This window comes from Notolabrus celidotus, chromosome 20 (assembly GCF_009762535.1).
Source record: "Notolabrus celidotus isolate fNotCel1 chromosome 20, fNotCel1.pri, whole genome shotgun sequence".
NCBI lineage: Eukaryota > Metazoa > Chordata > Actinopteri > Labriformes > Labridae > Notolabrus > Notolabrus celidotus.
This window is the reverse complement of record NC_048291.1, coordinates 8722119-8740722: the sequence shown is the minus strand read 5'-3', so window position 1 is coordinate 8740722 and position 18604 is coordinate 8722119. Positions and strand designations below refer to the sequence as shown.

General features: G+C 39.5%; 1 protein-coding gene across 2 annotated transcripts; it reads right to left on the bottom strand.

The window, feature by feature from the left end:
- Positions 1–5311: 5311 nt before the first annotated feature.
- On the bottom strand, positions 5312–16254 carry LOC117832973 (MBT domain-containing protein 1-like). 2 transcript variants are annotated; one of them, XR_004635295.1, is made up of 19 exons: positions 16125–16254; positions 14375–14648; positions 13602–13735; positions 12397–12508; positions 11981–12060; positions 11767–11884; positions 11530–11664; positions 11253–11341; positions 11042–11140; positions 10827–10962; positions 9782–9837; positions 9500–9604; positions 9223–9370; positions 8932–9014; positions 8606–8843; positions 8293–8358; positions 7941–8129; positions 6764–7769; positions 5312–6639 (listed from the first exon to the last, which is right to left on the bottom strand). XR_004635295.1 is itself a non-coding variant. In XM_034712304.1 (18 exons), exons 1-18 carry the CDS (start codon positions 16143–16145, stop codon positions 7660–7662), a joined length of 2193 nt encoding a protein of 730 aa, XP_034568195.1. In that variant the 5' UTR covers positions 16146–16254; the 3' UTR covers positions 5312–7659. The 2 variants fall into 2 exon arrangements, 1 of the variants encoding a protein (XP_034568195.1); XM_034712304.1 differs by having other exon boundaries at positions 5312–7769.
- Positions 16255–18604: the final 2350 nt, after the last annotated feature.

Genomic DNA, 18604 nt, shown 5'->3' with positions numbered 1-18604 from the left:
ACCTCTGATGAAAATTACAGACCTTTCATCTTTCTAAGTGGGAGAACTTGCAAAATCACTGGCTGTCTAAATACTTTTTTGCCCCACTGTATGACCTGAAAAGTATTGGTTGCACTGCTGATAGCTTTTCATCTTTACAAAGAACTAAAAACTTTGAAAAACTGCAGAATTTTAGGCTTTAGAACAACAGTGGAAAAACAAATCGCTAACGTCTTGTTAGCAACATCTACGTCTCTGTCAGTTTCTGGTTCAGGTATTCTTATGGCAACTTTGTTGATTCCCCAAGCATTTTCATGTGCCCAACACTTTAACAACTATTGGCAAAATACTGGAAGGACCATTAATATTCGTGTCATCCTCACGCAAACATTAGCACACTGAAGCAGTCACCATGTAAAACATCATAGATGTCAAACACTATATTTGCATGGCAAGAGCAAAGGTGTGCATGTTAAGGATTAATAAGCTTTTATATCAATAGAAGTTTTACTGCACCGTCTCACGTCTCCTCGTATTGATGACGGCTTTTAGAGGGCAGGTGGGTGGGTTGACAGGTTTCTGGATGAAGATCAGTAACAGGAGCTTCAGTCATTTGGCTCCAGCTGAAATCTATGCAGGTGATGAAAATAGAACTAAAACATGAGTCTACCATCTCTAACAGGTGATTCGATCAGACCTAACATCAGGTGACCCTGCTGACCTCAGACTTGTTGGATGATCTCCAGGAAACCAGGAGGGGAAACACATCAGGGTCCAGATCGCCTGATAAACTTACACTCTATGCTGACAACAGTTGCATGTACCTCTGTAGTAAAGCAAATGCTCTGCAGTCCCATTAAGAGGGCAAGCAGCACTAGTATTGGGGGGGAGGACTCTTGGATGGGACTGAAAACATATTCCGTCAATAGGAATATAAATATAAACTTTTTCACAGTCGATGAGTTAAAGAACATTTGCAGAGAAATAAAAAACAGACGCCATATTTTCTCTGAACTTTTTATTGCGTAAAAATGTAAGTAAGTCATCTAAATGTAATAATTTCTTCACAATCATGCTGCCAAAATTGCACAATGTTTTAAAAAAAAGCTTCATGAAGGTTAACATTAGTACATAACGACTTTTCTTTAGTCATACACTTACAGTATAGATTTTTATCTATGGAGATTTTTTTTAAGCATCTGTATGTTTAAGGGCCCAGTAAACATCATGTTCACAGCACCAGCATGTGGACCAAGTGGACATTAACAGACACAAAGTGATTCAAATTTAAACATTTTTTTTTTCTCCAATGGTACATAAATAAATAAAAATCTCTGCAAACTTCAGCTCAGTGAAAACTCTTCTTTCATTGGCTCGGTCTGCAGGTTTTGAAGGCTACATGTGAACCACCGCAGTGTCTACATTTACAGACTGAATGGCAAGAAAGCACAAGACAAGTTTCATTATCTGTGTTTTAAAATGAACGCAAAAAAAACAAAACAAATTAAGTGTTAAATGAAGTGCCACACGAGTCTAACAGAGATGGAGAACTGCTGTGGTTGCTGATCATCTTTTTAGGTTCAAGAGGTGCCTAGTTACGTTGGAGTTTTGTGTGATAATGATTTCAGAGCTTGTTTGAAAACTAAATTATCAACTAATTTTAAGGCTCAAAAAATGATGGCTTAAAAACAAATCGTTGTATCATAAGAACTTGTGTAAAACAGGCCCAAACATAAGTAAGTATAACCATATCAAACATTTTTGGTTTGGATTCAGCTTTGAAGTTTTTACCCAAACCCAGTGCTCCCTTTTTGAAGTTATTATTCTACTATGCAGAATAGCTGTCTCTAAACTTTGGTGCTTGATCCAAGACCTTTTATCTCAAGATATAAGGCCCCCAAATTTTGAACTCAATCCAATTGGGACCCAGACATGTGTGTCAGTGAGGTCTTGGAAATTTGTATCTGGTTTAACACTGGTCTGGGTAAAGTTTTTGTACCTAATCAGATTTAACATTGGTATTAGCTGAGTACAAAAATATACGAACTGATCAAAACTTGTAAATCAAACTCAATTAAAAAAAAACCTTGACTCACCCACAAAATTCTGTACCCAATCTGATCATGTATCCAGTCTAATCTTTGATACAATCCATGGGTTTCTGCCTGGTCAATCACTGGGTTTCTTCAGAATTTTGCAACATATCTATATTTTGAATTTAGTTTTAGTTTGGGTAATTAGATTTTTTTTCAATTACTGTTTTTAACTGCCCACAAATTTGGGACCACTATTTAAGAGCTGATCGCATCCTATAATCTCAAGAAATTGAGTTCCTGATTAATTAGTTTGTTAATCACTAAAAGACCTCTTTTTCGGGACCCTGACTTTACCCCCAACTTTTGTGCCCTTTCCTTTTTTGAACCCTGCCCAGTCTTAAAAAATGTGTATTTTCCAGGTATCTAATCTACAGTTACTACTTAAATTACAGCTCTACTTTAATTTTTTATAACTTCATTTTGGGTGCAAAATGCTATAACTAATCCCGCATATTAGATAATATGTATTGAATAAGATCACTGATATCTAACGTATGTTTGCACTTATTACCACATCTGTCTCAATATACCAAGTCTAGTAAAATGAAGAGCAACCACAGCTGGTCTCAGTCTGCAGAATCATCAAAGCATTATTTTGTCTTTTGTTCCTGGAACACAGTGTAAGAAAATACTGACACTTCAATGAGTCATTTTAAAACCAACAGAAAACTTCTAAGAAGCATGAAGTCCTCCTTCCTGTGCCTGACATACAAATATAACATCATAAACAGACCAACAAGATCACAGAATCAGGGAGAATTTAAATCATCAACTCCAGTTACAGCACACATTACTCCTTCAACTATTCAATCGTTTTTCTATGAATGCAAAAAAAAAAAGCTGCGTTCAGAATACAATTCCTCCACCAGAGTCACAGACAAACTGTCAAAATCCTCCCATAAAAATGTTATCAAATGTGATTCATCTATAAATAGCACCATAATACAAAACAAAGACGGTTCCACATTATCCCAGATGCACGTACAAAAAGACGACAAACACAGACGGACAACAAACACTGAGTAGTGAAGGTAACACGTGAGAAATGTAGAAAAACAGCTACAAGATTAGTGTGCAAACTGCTCTGATTGATGCATGCACACAGTTTAAAACACAAACACACAAACACACAGACACACGCTTACACACACTCATGTTCTTTTCGTTTAACACTTTTTGTGAGCCCTATGACGTTTATTTGTGCATTTTTATCATACCTTTCTTCATGGAGAAGACACAGACCTATATTTGTGTAACACCAGAGCCTTAAACCTCTGTTTTTATACTATGGAACTACGGCGGTTGGATTATCCATTCATCTGGTCGCGACACTGTTTGTCCTCCAACGTAAATGAAGCATGGGAGTGTATGGGTAGTGAAAGTTAAATCATTCAAAGCATGTTTAGTTACAAAGTAAAAAAGAGCATTAACAGAGTGTCCTTTTAACACTCCAAGCTCCACCCCTTCCATGTACGACAGGGAAAACTTTAAGATTTGAGGGATGTCTGAGAATAGCAACCTTGTAAAATTTAAAAGCAGACTGTCCTGAAATTTTCTAAGGGAGTGCATGTGTGAAAAGGGGCTCTTATAATCTGCTTTTTTTTAAAAGTTTTGCCACACATTGTTTGCCAAGTCTAGGTTATCCATGGTTTAGGTTTGAAGTGTGAACCTTTAAGTCTGCTGAGCAAAATGAGAAATCACACCAAAACAAAAACAGATTTCGTAAATATTTTCTTTGTTAAATAATCTTACTGAACAGTTGACGGAGACTTTTATTCCCAGAATAGAATCGTAACATGGCTTAATCTTTTTGGAGGCAAATTTTAGAGGCTATTGTGACTATGTCAATATGTATTTCTAATGGACAAATTCCACCAAATCCATGATGGTCCGTCTCTGGTCCATCACAGCACCAGATCTGATAGGTTTCTATTCTAGTTAATGTGTTAACTTCCACTGGATCCACTCTGTTGTGTTCCTGCTGCCTCTCTGATTCGGCAGGTCAGAGCCCTCAAGATCAGAGACTCAAGACTTCTATCTGCTGGATGCCGGAGCACGATCATGAATCTGAACAGAGCAGATTTAGCGGGACAGTAAGTCAGGCACCAAAACCAAATTAAAGCATCCGGTTAATTTTCAGAATAAAACACTCCAATCATATTTCACTTAACTACAACAAGAATCTGTCATGATGAGCGTGCCAGGCCTGGAGTCAAAAGGTCAGAGGTTTTCAGAGACGGACTGGACACTTATCTGTTGGAAGTCATATGCTAAATGTTAACATTTAGTCACACAGAACTAAAGAGAGACTCTAACAACGTCAGATTGAAGTAGTGACAATTACAGAGGTAAAAGGATGGACTTCTTCCTTTAATGAATGTAGTGACTTAAAAATAAAATATTTTTTTGTATAATTATATTGTTTTATTGTTAAATTTGAACACAAACATTTTTTATATTTTCTGTATGAACCTGTGGGTCATTACTTTGTTTTATACCTGTTATAAATGTTCTATTTATCTGCTATTTAGGTTAGACATTTTTAAAACTATTTTGACGACATAAACTCTTTAAACTTGTTTTTAATATAATTTTCCAATTTTGAATATTAAGGATTCCTTTAATACTTATGAAAAAACTTTAATTGTGAGGTATCAATAGTTTAATTTATACAATAGCTTCACATTTCAATGTCTTACAATCTCTTGTCAGATTAGCTTTTAATTAATATCTCCTGATTTAGATAAGAGTTTTAATAACCATACATACAACAAATTTAAGATGTATTACATTTTGTTTGAAGTGAAAAAAAAAATTCAGAAATAATAAGGTGTTAAACTTTTCTTCACTGGTGATGAAACTAAAGATTGAATTTGGTATAAATGTTAAAATGGTAAACCTTGAAACTACATGTACAGTACATTAATCTCTTATTGCAACATTTTGGACATGTATTTATTGCAGTGACACTAAGCTTAGATGTGGGTGTTTCTTCAAACAACAAATTCCTTTTTTCTTACGTAGACGTATTTTACATTGAGAAGAATTTTGAGAAAACAACCTCTCTTTTTCTTTTTGCCGGTTTAAGACTTTTACACAAAGTCACGATAAAAGTAAGGAAACATTTTGTTTCTGTTAGATTATTTTACAGCCGTAGACACTGACACCCGCTGAACATGATTCTGTCACATTTTGATTCACATTACAAAAAACGACACCAGTTTAAGTGCTGCAGCTCCTGTTCGCTGGTTTCTTGTTTCCTAGCATCCGGAAAACTCTTCAGAATCCTAACCACGTCTCTCTCTCTCACACACACACACACACACACACACACATTTTTTTAAATGACTGCTAATCTCAACATGACATTACACAGCATCCAGTATCAACAATATTACGTCAAGAGTTTTGACCCTTGAACACACCAACTTAACACACATTGACGAAGATCTTGGCATTGTAAAAACATATAAAAGTTTCCTTATTGTGTTTTTTTTTTCTGTTGTAGGAACTGAAGATGGGTAACGCAAATGTCCAATACGTACCTGTCCTCTTTTTCCTCCTCTTTATTGTTAGATTGTTTTGATCGGTTCTCTTTGCGGTTGTCCCTCAGTCAGAAGAGTGCAAGAGTTGTTTTTTTGTGATACTTTAAGCAGCACTTTGGCCTTTTCCCCTTCTTTTCTATAAAATGTGTGAACAGTTTGTCTTTACCAGGAAGGAAAATGAAGAGATGATTAAAAGACTTTGAATAAAACACGGTCAGACCAAGGCTACATTTTTGGCTTAATATGAATCAATTTTGAATCTAATTGCAGGGATTCCCTTATAAATAACTATTATAAAGCATTAACATATTAACACTTTTTACTGGTAATCTGTCCAATAAAGCTGCCTTCTATATTAGTAATAACAATGTTACATTCTGAATAAAGGTGCGTTAAACAAGGGGAAGTTTTTCATGCTGCTACAACAATTATCGCCCTGTTAGTAGCTGAGCTAGCTAACTAGCTTCCTTACTGGCAGTACATAGCATGCTGGCTTGGTTTGCTGTGGTGGTTAACTTCTGGTACAAAGTAAGCTATCTATCAATGAACAATGAAAATTCTGGTGGAAATTATCAATAATTTGACAACTTTTAACTTATATAATAATTCTTAGGCAGTGGAGATAGCCAGCTGCTAACAGACACCTGATCCCTGCTTGCTTGATGTGCTACTGTGGCTTTTTATTGAATAAAAGTCAATGAATAGCTTACTCTGCTGAGTTGAATAAAAAGTCTTCAATAATTGTGTCTGATTTCAAATACTTCCACACAGGGCGTGAAATTAACACCCGCTAAGCGACAATGGCGGGTAAAAAAAATATTTTGGCATGTTAAACAAAAACACACACCCGCCAGTGGCCTATGGAAAATGTTGTATTGCATGTGAGATTTTGTTTTCATACTTTGACTCATTTCTGCCGACTTTAAGGCTATTTTGACCCACGTGGCGTGCTGTACTAGTGTTGTGATTTGGTACGTTGGGAACGGTGTGACGTCAGCTACTGGAGTTCTATTCATTCCCTTTGCTTGAAGAAGCACGGCGGGAAGAGTGTTTCAAGGAAGATGTGGTGACACGTTCCCCGCGTGAAGCCACCACAAACAAAAAGGATAAACAAAGAGGCAGGAGACGACCAAGAAGAGGAACAGACAGCTAAACGGAGTAATGTCACTATACGACGTTTCAAAGAAAACTGGAAAATTGACGAGGCTGGCCAACCTCGGTCCTGACTGACTTACGGCCCTACATGCCACACCATGACCTGCAGCCTTTGCACAACGAACATGAAATTGGAAAGTATTAGGGACCATGAAAAGTCAAAACGGCATTATGCCATTATTTGGCTGGTGAAAAATATTTTTTGCTGGTAAACTTTTGGAGGTTACTCGCCAATGGCAGATGAAGTAAAAAGTTAATTTTACGCCCTGCTTCCACAGCATAACAAGATTCCTAAATGACAGTTAGCTACCTAGCTAGCCTGTTAACTTGATGGTAAAAGATCTGCAACTAGCAAGGGCTGTAAATAAATCCTCATTTCTTCTCATAACTTGTGAATTTGATTGTCTAGAGATTTCTCTATGTCCAGAAAATGTCGGTTTATACCAGATAATAAGATTCTGGAGGGGGAGTAATTAATCTTTTGTCTTTTTACATACAAAAAGACTGACAGTTTATATATAATATGCCTTGAATATGTCTAGAACTCCCCAAATAAGATCCCATCACCCTAAATGTGAGCAGCCGCTTAGCTAGCTATTACACCTCTATGCCTCCAACCTTTACATTAAGGATTATGAATGGATTATTCTGTTACCACTTGGTCTGACCGGGACAAAGAGAAAGACGTTCAAAATTGAAATGGACGAGGGCCAAATGTATTTTTTTAAATAATGCACTGCGCATCTTGTATCCTCTGTCACTGCAGAAGAGAAGTGTGTCCAAAACTAAATCAGTTTTAATTGCAGTAAATGAGGACTGAATCTCCTGACTCTACATACAGAAGGACAGATAGAGAGAGAGAAAGAGAGAGGGAAGGATGAGGCCTACTGGTCCTGGCTGTTAAATACTTCTCCAGATGATCTGTTGGTTTCTTTTTCAGTCCTCTCTGAAGAAAAGTCAGAACCCTCCATGTTCTCCTCCTTAACCTGCACACCTGCAGAAAACACAACAGGGAGTTTGAGCGGTCAAACGCAAGGCTACATATAGAGTCTGAAAAGCTTTACATCCAATAATGCATAATAATTATCTGATGTATTAATTGATGGTTCAAGATATTTTTCCTCATACAGATTAAAAATGTTCAGATTTATAAATTCCTGAGTACCTGACCCCCCCTCAGTGTTGGGGCTGCTCTCGGGGTCCACAGAGGGAGGCTGGGCTGCTGAGGCAGGAGTTGGGGGTGATGGGTAATTAGGTGGAGTCTCGTTCTCGTCTCCCGATAGGCTTCTAGGGACGCCGGTTACAACTGCGCCCGAGAGGCTGACAGGTCGCTTCGTGATGGGCAACTTCCTCTCTTAAAGGGACAGGAAACCATTTTACAAACAGCTTCTTGGATTTGTGACTGAGATAAAATAATCAGATGTATAAGAATCCTTGTTTAGTGTTGTTTTATGTACTAGCTTAAGGTTATTTCTAAAACTTGCCAGAAATTGGATTTGATTCTGTTTAAGACGTACTTTTCTTCTGTCCTTTGTATTGCTGGGATTTCTTCCGTTTGGAAGCTGATTGAAGATCTCTGGAGCCTGAAAGAAAGATCTACATATTTTTTTCTGATCCTTTAATTCAGCAAACAGAAGCAAGTCCTGAATTTGTGAGACTGAAACTTTCACAGTTTGTTTATACATCAAAACAATTTTTCTTACTTTTAAGGAAAGGCTGTTTTTGAGTCTAAATTGCAAACTTTGATTTCACACAGTACTTGAATGCTTCATCTCAGGTCTCCTCGAAAGTCTAATGTTTGAAAATCTGATATGATTCATACAAACTGACCTGCGTTGACGGCAGGTGGCTGCAGCTGGTACCCGGTCAGCTGACACCATCCCACCGGGTACAGGTCAGGTGACTCACAGTCCACCCACTGATCATACTCGTCCTCCCAGCCGTCAAAGTGTATCCGCAGCAGCCGGTGGACGATGCGGGTCACCGTCGCAACACAGACCAACCTGGGCTCCATGAGGTCGACGGCCTCCAGCTTCATCCCGGGACGGAAACCATGGTTAGGAACTTCCTGATGGAGGGAGGTTAAAAACATGCAATTGTAACATTCATTTACAAGAACTTCTTCGGATGAGTTTTTCTGGTTTTAGTTCTCTGACCTTGTTGAAGAGGGAGACAGGAGCGGCCACAGACTGAGTCTCCTTCAGACACTCGAACCATCTAAAGGGAAGAGTGCTGTAACCTGAGAGATGCAAAAACAAGAAAAGAAGAAGGGTTTGATTTACTTTTGAGACTAAGGTAATGCACTTCTTCAGATTAAAATCACATGGTTTACAGCCACAGAAGGAAGCTGCTGCTGTTCCTGTGAAAACCGAGCTCTGTTGAGAACACTCCATAGGAAAAACGATTGTGTGATCTGAGAGTCACAGAAAGATGACGTTTTTTTGTACCTCTGGGAGGCGTCAGCTCGATACTGTTGATCTCACAGAAACCAGCAGGGAAGATGGAGGGTGAGGTGGAGTGATAACAGAACCAGTCTGAGCCATCAGCTGCCTCTGAACCATCAATCCCAATCATCAGATACCCGTCTGCCAGAACCTGACGGAGAGAGGGATTTGCAACGTTTCTAAATCTGGAGCCTGTTTCTCTTAACAGAAATCCTTTGGGATGTTGCAGCATGTTTGCCATAGTTGGCTGCCACAGCTTCGCATTCAAGCTAGTCCTCACCTTCCTCACTGTGGCCACACAGATAGCAGACAGGTTCAGAGGGTCGATGGCCTCCAGCTTCATCCCGTCTTCAAACCAGGACCCACTCTGATCCACCTCCTTCACCTGCACAGGTACACACAAGAGTCTTAAACATCAACATTAAATATCAAACATGGAGGTGTGGAGCTGTTAGAGGTCAAAGGTCAGATATGCATTTAAGTTTGTGGAGTGAAATCAGGTGATGAACAGCTCTACTGAGGCAACAAATAATCCAACACACAGACGGAGGGATGTTCTCACCTTTGCAAACAGCTGTTCAGGAGCGTCAGTCTGAACACCAAGCTTTTTAGAAACGTCTAGAAACACACACACACAGTTTCAGCTTCACACTCAGTCTTCTAATTTATCTCACATCGGCTGACATTGTTGGTTTTTTAATGCAGTCTGGTGCGCACCCTTCAGAATTGTCTGTTAGTTTTTTTTAAATATTTTTAACCCGGCTGTAAACATGTTTATCTCTGCTGTGAAGTTGGACATCTTAGCATGGAGCTCTATGGGGATTGACTCACTTTTGGGGGCAGCCTCAAGTGGACATTTGAGGAACTGCAGTTTTTCGGACTTGAAATATGTATGAGTTTGTACATTTTTGAAAATGTACACGGTTGAAAACAATTGCTTTATTACAGAAGCATATTGCATTTACATGGGGAAAAAATCTGCTCTGTTTTTCTGAACTAACAAGATAACCAACACCTCAGTTGCAATCCGTGAGGACGAGTATTTTCAGCATTGTCTGATTGTCTTGAGTCACTATGTAGCGAGCTTGAAGGCATTTCAGATGCATTGTTTTATAATCAATGAAGCAATGTCACGCAGATCAGAACGGGTCTTACGTCTAAACAACTGCATAGTCCTCAAGTGTCCAGGCAAAGTTGACAATACCATCAATCTTACTTAAAGACACTAGTATCTTGGAATTTCACAATATCTTAAACTCAAAGTAAATAAAACTGGATTAAACTGACCAACCTGGGCATGTTTAGGCTACTTCCTTGTGTGGCCTTGAGGTGCCATTGGGATTTTACTGTAGCAGTATTTTTTTTAATTCAGAAAAACCTTCTCGTAATTCTGAGATAATTAACTCATTCAGAAAAATAGAGCAGAATTTTTTTTCTCATGTGAATGCAATACACTTCCACACTTTCAGGAGCAAAATAATTATTAAAAGGCTCCACATGTAAACACCAGACTGCATTTGATCAAATCCGATTCAGAAAGCTTCAGAATCAAAAATAGAGTGTGCATGTTACAAAGCTGTGCGTCTCATTGAACTCGAGTAACCCACCGGATCGTTTGAAGCGGTGTCCAATGGAGCGCGACCAGCCGATGCTGTGGATCAGAGGACTGTACATGTGACACCAGAAGTCGTCCGTTCCATCGTCACACTCCTCGTACACCAGACGGAGACGACCGCCAATCACCTGCAACAGCACACAGGAACACAGATGTAAATACCTCAAAATGATCAGACATTTCCACTCTTTTCTGTAGGAGTCTCACCTGTTCCACCAGTGCAACCCGTGTCCGACACAGATGAGTTTTATCCACAACCTCCACCCTCATCTGCTTCTTAAAGGGGACATGCATGCTGTCCTGCACCTGGAGGGAAGAGGGAATGCTGTCACTTAAGAGATCGAATCAGGCTGGTCAAGATTCAGGGTGGAGAGTGGATGATATCACAAGTATAGAGGTAGAAAAGTGTTTGTCTGACCTTGGAGGAGAAGTCTTGTGGCAGCGTTTTGGATCCCGTCAGTCTTTTGATCAGAAACGTTTTCCAGTTTGTGAACCTGTGCAGGATGGCTGAGTGTACACACACAAAAACACACACAAACACAGACGTGGTGGGATTTAGCAATTTCAATGCTTTTCATGAGGGGGGCTGTGATTGGATGATAAGTGTGTCTAGATACAGGACTATGGGCTAACTAATTTAGTTTGAAATACAGGATGTCTCAGCTACTACAGGACCCTGCTGATGTGTCTCTTACTCTGAGGGGGGACCAGAGGTTTCCCACCCGCCGCACACCAGCCCACAGGGTGGATGTCAGGCACACACAGGTTCAACCAGAAGTCTCTGCTGGAGTCACTGTCAAAACCCTCATACCTCATCAGGGCCTTAAAACCTGCAAACACACACAAGTCCAGGTTTAAAGAAAAGTCATGAGTCTGCAGGGCAAAAACTCTAATAAAATGTGTCCTTGCGAATGTGATAAATGTGTGTTTACCAGCCAGTTTGATGATTCCAGCGATCCAGTAAACTTTCATCGGCAGACTACTGTCAGTGTTTGGCACTTCAACCCGCAGGCCTTCCCTGACGTCGCCCCACGACAACCCCATAGGAACCTAAACACAGACATTTAGTTTGAACTTAAGGAAAGTCACAATTAATTTTCTCCTCTCCACTGTGTTTGTTTGTCTGTGTTTCTGTGATGCACCCACGTGTTTGAAACAGCTGACTGGAGCGCCCGGCACATCTCCGTCTTTAAGGTAACGACCCCAGTCAAACCCATCCAGAGCGACTGCAGCAAACAGGCAACAGATTAACTGACAGACAGAAACCTTGCACACTGACAGGTCGCTGTTCATAACAGTAAGTGAGGGGATAACAGGCAGCGTTGAATGAGCACGAGAGCTTAACACACAGCAGGAGCTTCCCATACACACATATTCATAGTCATATTCCTTCCTGCTTGCTCCACTGGATCATAGTGGTCCCACCTCACCCCTGTATTGCCTCTGTATTTACCTCTGATGCCAACACGGTGGTGGGATGATTTGGTCCCATCATCATTCCTTGAACTGGCAAAAGGGATATTGATTGACAACATGTAGTTAGATATTTAGTTTGAACTCACGGCTCTTCTTGACTCCGCCCTGCTGGTTGGCTTGATGCTGAGCGAACACAGCAAGTTTACTCATCAGAGGCTGTTTCTGCAGAACTTTGGCCTTCTTGGTGGGAGGCTTCCCCTTTCAGACACAAAGACATTAAGATGAATCAGACTTTGTCTTTAAGACATCAAAAAAATTGCACTACATTTCTTGTTTATCAACAAAAAGAACATGTTTGGTACGTAAGGTCTCGAAAAGTAGTATGGGAGGCAAACCCTTCAGTTGGGTTAGGGTTCAGGAGGTAAATACCCTCTTTGCTTTTAAGAGTAGGCTTCAAATTTTCCTTTTTGATAAAGCTTATAGCTAGGTCTAGCTCAAGTTTAGACCACCTCCTAGTTATACTGTTATAGGCACAATGAGCTACTGACATTCCCTCTCTCTGTTTCTTCATGTCATGTATAACTAACTTTGAATCTTTAGCATTAAAAGTTACTTATCATTGAGGCGTGGATTTAGCCTAATGGTTAGGTTGCACACCCATATAGCCGGCGGCTTGGGTTCAATTCCAGCCTATGGCACCTTTCCTGCATGTCACTCCCCCACTCTCTCCAGGTTACCTTCTCTATCCACTGTCCTTTACTGAATCAATAAAATGCGTAAAAGCCCCCAAAAATATAACTTTGGAAATGGTAATAAACATTTATTTATTTGTATATCATGATTTGGCGCCATTTGAATAAAAAATGGTAGATTAGCATCCACCTGGATTAAAAACGGCATACAAATGTAAGTAATTATGTTTCCTACCCAAACCACAAAAAAATATCCACAAGGTCCCGTACTAGGACCAAATATCTTTGCATTTAAAATTCCAACTGTACACTAATGATGTCAATTTTATGCAGATGACACTGATGTATCCACATTTAAGCTGTAAAAGAAAACTGCACATGGCCCCTTATTTTTTTTATAATAGGAAATGTATTTGGTACAAACTTTACTCAAATGTCAAAAAGTTGCAAAATATTTTTTTACAACTAACCCCAAAAAAGCCAGATTTATTCAATCTGCTGAAAATGTAAGATGTTGCAGCTGTAAGCAAATGACTGACTGACATCTTAGTACAGGATTTTTGGGGGGAAATAAATAGTCCTACCAACTTCAGAGAAATGTAGCTCTCCTGTGGGATATATTTGCTTAAGTTGTCAGTCAGTTTCAGGGATATGTGTACCTGCAGTCTGGCGAGGATGCTGGCCTTCTTGGAGTTGGAGGAGAAACTTCTGGAACAGGAGACGCTGCAGAAGCGTTTGGTTTTACTGTAGAAAGCATCTCTGACCCCCACCATACCACACATCTCACAGGTTGCTGAGAAATTTTCAAAAAGAAAGACAAATGACCGACTTTTCTTTCAAACATTTAGTCCCTACATGACCTGATGCTTATAGACAGAGAGATTGTGCAAAATGCAAATAGGGCAGGAAAATCCCACAGGTCTAAAATCACTAACAGGAAGGAAAGGATTTTGGGATGTCAGCATATATTTCTTCATCCTGCAGCATTAAACAGGCTGTAATGGCTGCAATATGATCCTAGATTGATGAAAGTTCCCCATCACAACAAAAGAAACAGAGTAAATTACCCAGATTGTAAAGTTTTACATACAAAATAAGCTAACATAACTGTTTTCACCTTTTTTTTTGCAAAGAAACTACTAATTAAAATCAATGAAGTGCAGAAGAAGTATAAAGTTGTAAAAAGTACCTCTAATTTTCCCTTTCTGGTTAACTTACTTTCACTTCTGTAGCTTTAAGCTTCCTTCACGACTGTCATACTTAATAAAAAAGTAATATAAACAGAAGAATGTAGTGCTTTTTTGAGGGACTATTTTCAGCAGCTGAGTATTTGCTGCAGCAGGGCGGTTTGTCTTTAACTGATTAAAAAATAAAGACTTGGGCTCTTCCACATGTTTCAAAGTTGAAGCAGAATCATCAGGTTGAGACTGACCCATGCCGGCCTTTCCGTCGGGGTACGTGTACACCTGTCCATTGGTTTTAATGAGCGTCAAAGACGAGGAGGAGGAGGAGGGGGTGAGGTGAGTTACTCCTCCTCCTCCTCCTCCTCCTCCTCCTCCTCCTCCTCCATAGTCTTCATCTTCACTGTCCTCTGGGCTGGACGCTCCACTCCCCTCGCTGGACTCGGAGCTGCAGCTGCTGCGGTCCTCCTCCAGACTGTCCAGCATCCCGAAGGAGTCGCTCCGCTTCCTGGACGGACGCTCCACCTGCAGGATTAAAGTTTTTATAAAGCATGTTAATAAAACAGTCCTGAATTCTGTCAGTGTATTATTATAGATTGAAAGAAAGTTAAATTGAATTACAGTAAAAAATACATTTAATAAAATTAATCTATAATCATTAGAATCATCAGTTGCAGCCAAACAACCCTTCCATGACTCTTGATTCTTCCAGTTTGGTTCATGTCGTACTGTTTTCTGAGTTGTCATAGTTTTCTCTGATTTGCCGTTGTGATTTTCACTTCAGGGCCACCGTACATAAGTAAAAGGTGTATATAGCTTTTGTACTACAAGGGAATTTACTCCAATGGAGCAAAAATAAAACTTGTCTTATTATTGTATTATTACTTTACTTTTGTTAGGCACTGCATTACTTCCTATTTCTGCAAATTTGTCTTGATTTTCTGTCACACACAAAATCCATTTATTCAACTCTGCTCAGCTGAGACAATCCATATGCCCCACGCGCGCGCGCGCGCGCGCACGCACACACACACACACACACACACACACACACACACACACACACACACAGCTGTTGCATCCAGAGGTTTCCATTTTTTGAGTTTGCAGCTGTGTGACCTGATACACCACTGCAGTGCGGTGAGAGAGAGAGAGAGAGAGAGAGAGAGAGAGAGAGAGAGAGAGAGAGAGAGAGAGAGAGAGAGAGAGAGAGTATGACTGACATCAGAGACAAGGCGACCCAATAGCCAGAACGAGCGAGTGTGTCATCGCGTAAACACTTGCCTTGATCTGCCACCAAATGACCTCCAAAATTCTGTCAATTTAAAATCTTTCTCCTTAAACACACCATGATGTGTTTCATTACATGTGATCTATGACTGGGATAAACTCAATCAAAGCCACTTTTTCAATCGGGATGCATTCAAAGCCCCTGCCACAAAGTCTGTAATCAGAGTGCCATAAATCTCGTCCGATTCACCTGAACAGCCCTTGCTCTTTACATTGTTCTGTTGTGGCTGCAGCGGGTTAACACTACAGCAATGCAACAATTAAAAGGATATGCACCCTTAGTATTAGCGAACTTGTTCAGAACACACACTCCAAATGAAAGAACATCTCGTCCTGTTTATCACTGTGTTTTGCATGTGGGTAATAAATGTGCCTTTTTGCACATTGAGAGGATATCCAATAGCGCAGGTCGGTGAATAACAGGAATAAAGCGCTCTGATTTGTCACATTAAATACATTCTTTATATATCACACCTATGCCGAATGAAAGTCTAGGTTAACTGCTTATGCAAAAATGTAAAATGTCACCTCAGTGAGTCTTCTATTTTAATCGTAGAGCAGGGGAACTCTTATGCTCGAGATTTTATAAGGAGTTCCGTCATGAAGCCTCTGACAGGAGTCGCTTTGAAGCAGCCTTTAACACTGCTATAACAACCAAAACAAAGGACAGAAACGTGGGTTCCAGCAGAAATGACAAGCATTATAACTCACCAGGTCTCTCGGGTTCTCCATCAAGCCTGGTCGCGGGGGGTCACGCTCACTGGAACACGAAAACCCGCAGAAATAATCATTAAAACCCTGCAGACATATCAACAAAAATATCCCTCCTCGGATGCGCAGGCGCAGGGTCTGCGGCTGCTGCTCTCTGATTGGTTGTTGTCTCTGCTTCGTGTGCTGGGTCAACATTGGATGTTTTTACCCGCCACTGACCTCTGCTGGATAGAGCCTGAATACTAATGGGATAAGAATGAAATGTGTTGTTGTCATAACAGCTGACAAGTTGTACATTACACCATTGCCAAATCCATATGAACGTGACTAAAAGAGCAGTCATGAGTTATATTAGGTTGTAGCCTATCTTGGTAATGACTCATGATAGCAGCCAGTATGTGTCAAGTCTGTTACAATACTGAGACCTTGGGAAAAAATGTGAGACTTGTTCTCGAATAAAATCAGAAAAAATGGTTACCTGTTTCAGTGTGGGTTATTAACATAACATAAAAGATCAAGTTCAGTTCCACCCATGTACTATTTATTATCAGCAGTTCCATTCCACAGCTGACATGTTAGTGCAAATACATATGTTGAATACAGAAGTTCACGTATACTTAAAAGAAGCCAACATGCTTGGTAAAGAATATTTGAATAGTCTACTACCCAAAGAATGAGCACAACTGCAATCAAATTTACTTGAATATTAGGCATGATTTTTTTAGTACTTAAATATACTTTCCCTCTGTACAACTTGATAAAAAATGCAAGTATAAGTATATGCCAAATGTACAGACTTTTCTGTATACTTCTCAGTTTAAGCCAAGTATACCAAGACCTTTCTGTATAATTTTAAATAAGAGTCAAGTATACTTAGACTTTTAAATATACTTATCAGTATAAGCCCAGTGTACTTACACATAACTTTGTCAAGTATATCTCTGTTAAGTACATCGAAAGTAAACTGAAAGTATACTGTTGTAAAAAGAAGTATACTAATCGTATACTTCAGTAAACTCCTTTTTTGTAAGGGCAGCTCTGTGCTGCATCTGTTTCTTGAGTCTGACCATTTAACGGCCATGAGAAAGAAAATCCTCTCCACACTTTTTTGCAGGACTTGGCGCATTTGCTCTGTATACAACTGATGCGTGTGAGGGGGCCTGTGATTGGATGACAGGCGGTGTGATTGGCACATGATCTGCCACTGCCATTTTATCTGATCTAGGATCTGTGGAGTGCAGTCTGCTGTATTTACAAGAGTTAATAGTCAATATATGGGACAATTGAGGTCCAGTATGGCACAAACTAATTTAGCCCGATATCCGGGATGTCCTGGCTAATACGGGACAGTTGGCAACCCTAATTGCTGCAGTAAAATTTGCTGGATTAGCATATTTAGAAATAAATAAATCTGCTATATTTTCTGCTTTTATAAATCAACTAAATAACACTGGTATTTACTATGTTCAAAAGCAAGAGAGCATAAAAGTAGCAGATTTCTCATAGGAAATTTGGTAATAAGTGTGTATGCCATACAGTTTGATAATTGATCTGCATGAAGGTGAATAAACACATTTCAAAGAACAAAAACAAAAAAGGAGATCATTTGGTTAACATCTTGACTGTCTTAGCACACAATTTCATAGTAATTTGAACTTGTTTGTAAAGCAAGTAAACATAAAAATGAGCATGATTGCATTAAAGCGTAAAATCATCAATATGCATTTATTCTTTGTTACACTAAGTGAATAAAAATAAACCTCCTGACATTCACACTGAAAGCAAATGTTTTAAAAGCATAGGTAAACATTAAAATACCAGATTCTTCAATGATGTTTGGCCCTAAGTGATTACTATGTTTCAAATTTTTACATGGCATTAAATGTGAATCCTTTGTGATCATTCTTACTAATTGTAGGACACTTAAGACACAAAATAATAACATGTCAGCTCACACTGAAGATGATTTATTGTGAGAATTAGCCCTTTATGTAAGATATATTTGGAGGTTTGCCATTGGCCCTCAGGTTACAGAACATCTACTGAACAGGTGAGAACCTGATGTTCTCTTTATTCATGTATGATGAGCTGAACACTAAAATAGTCCAGAGGGCAGAGCTACCATCCTGCTGAAACCTGTTCTAAAAATTGCTATTTAAAGGTTAAAGCAGATTAAAATTACACTTCATCAAGTCCTGACACACCTGTGGCAGAAACACCCTCTAATACACCTGAGGGCCACACAAAGACAGCAGGGAGTTTAGACACAAGGATTGGTTTTGAGCATGCAGCAGTGGAACAGAGCAGGAACCCCTGCATTTACTCCTTGAATTCTGCAGAGAGCAACGCTTTAAAGAAGCAATGCACCTTAGGGAGGATAGATGAGTCCAGGTGTGACATCTAGGCATTAAATAGGAAACAGATCTGGTTGTTAAGATGACACCGTGGCAGATTCTTCGTGCAGGCAGAGCAAGAGCAGC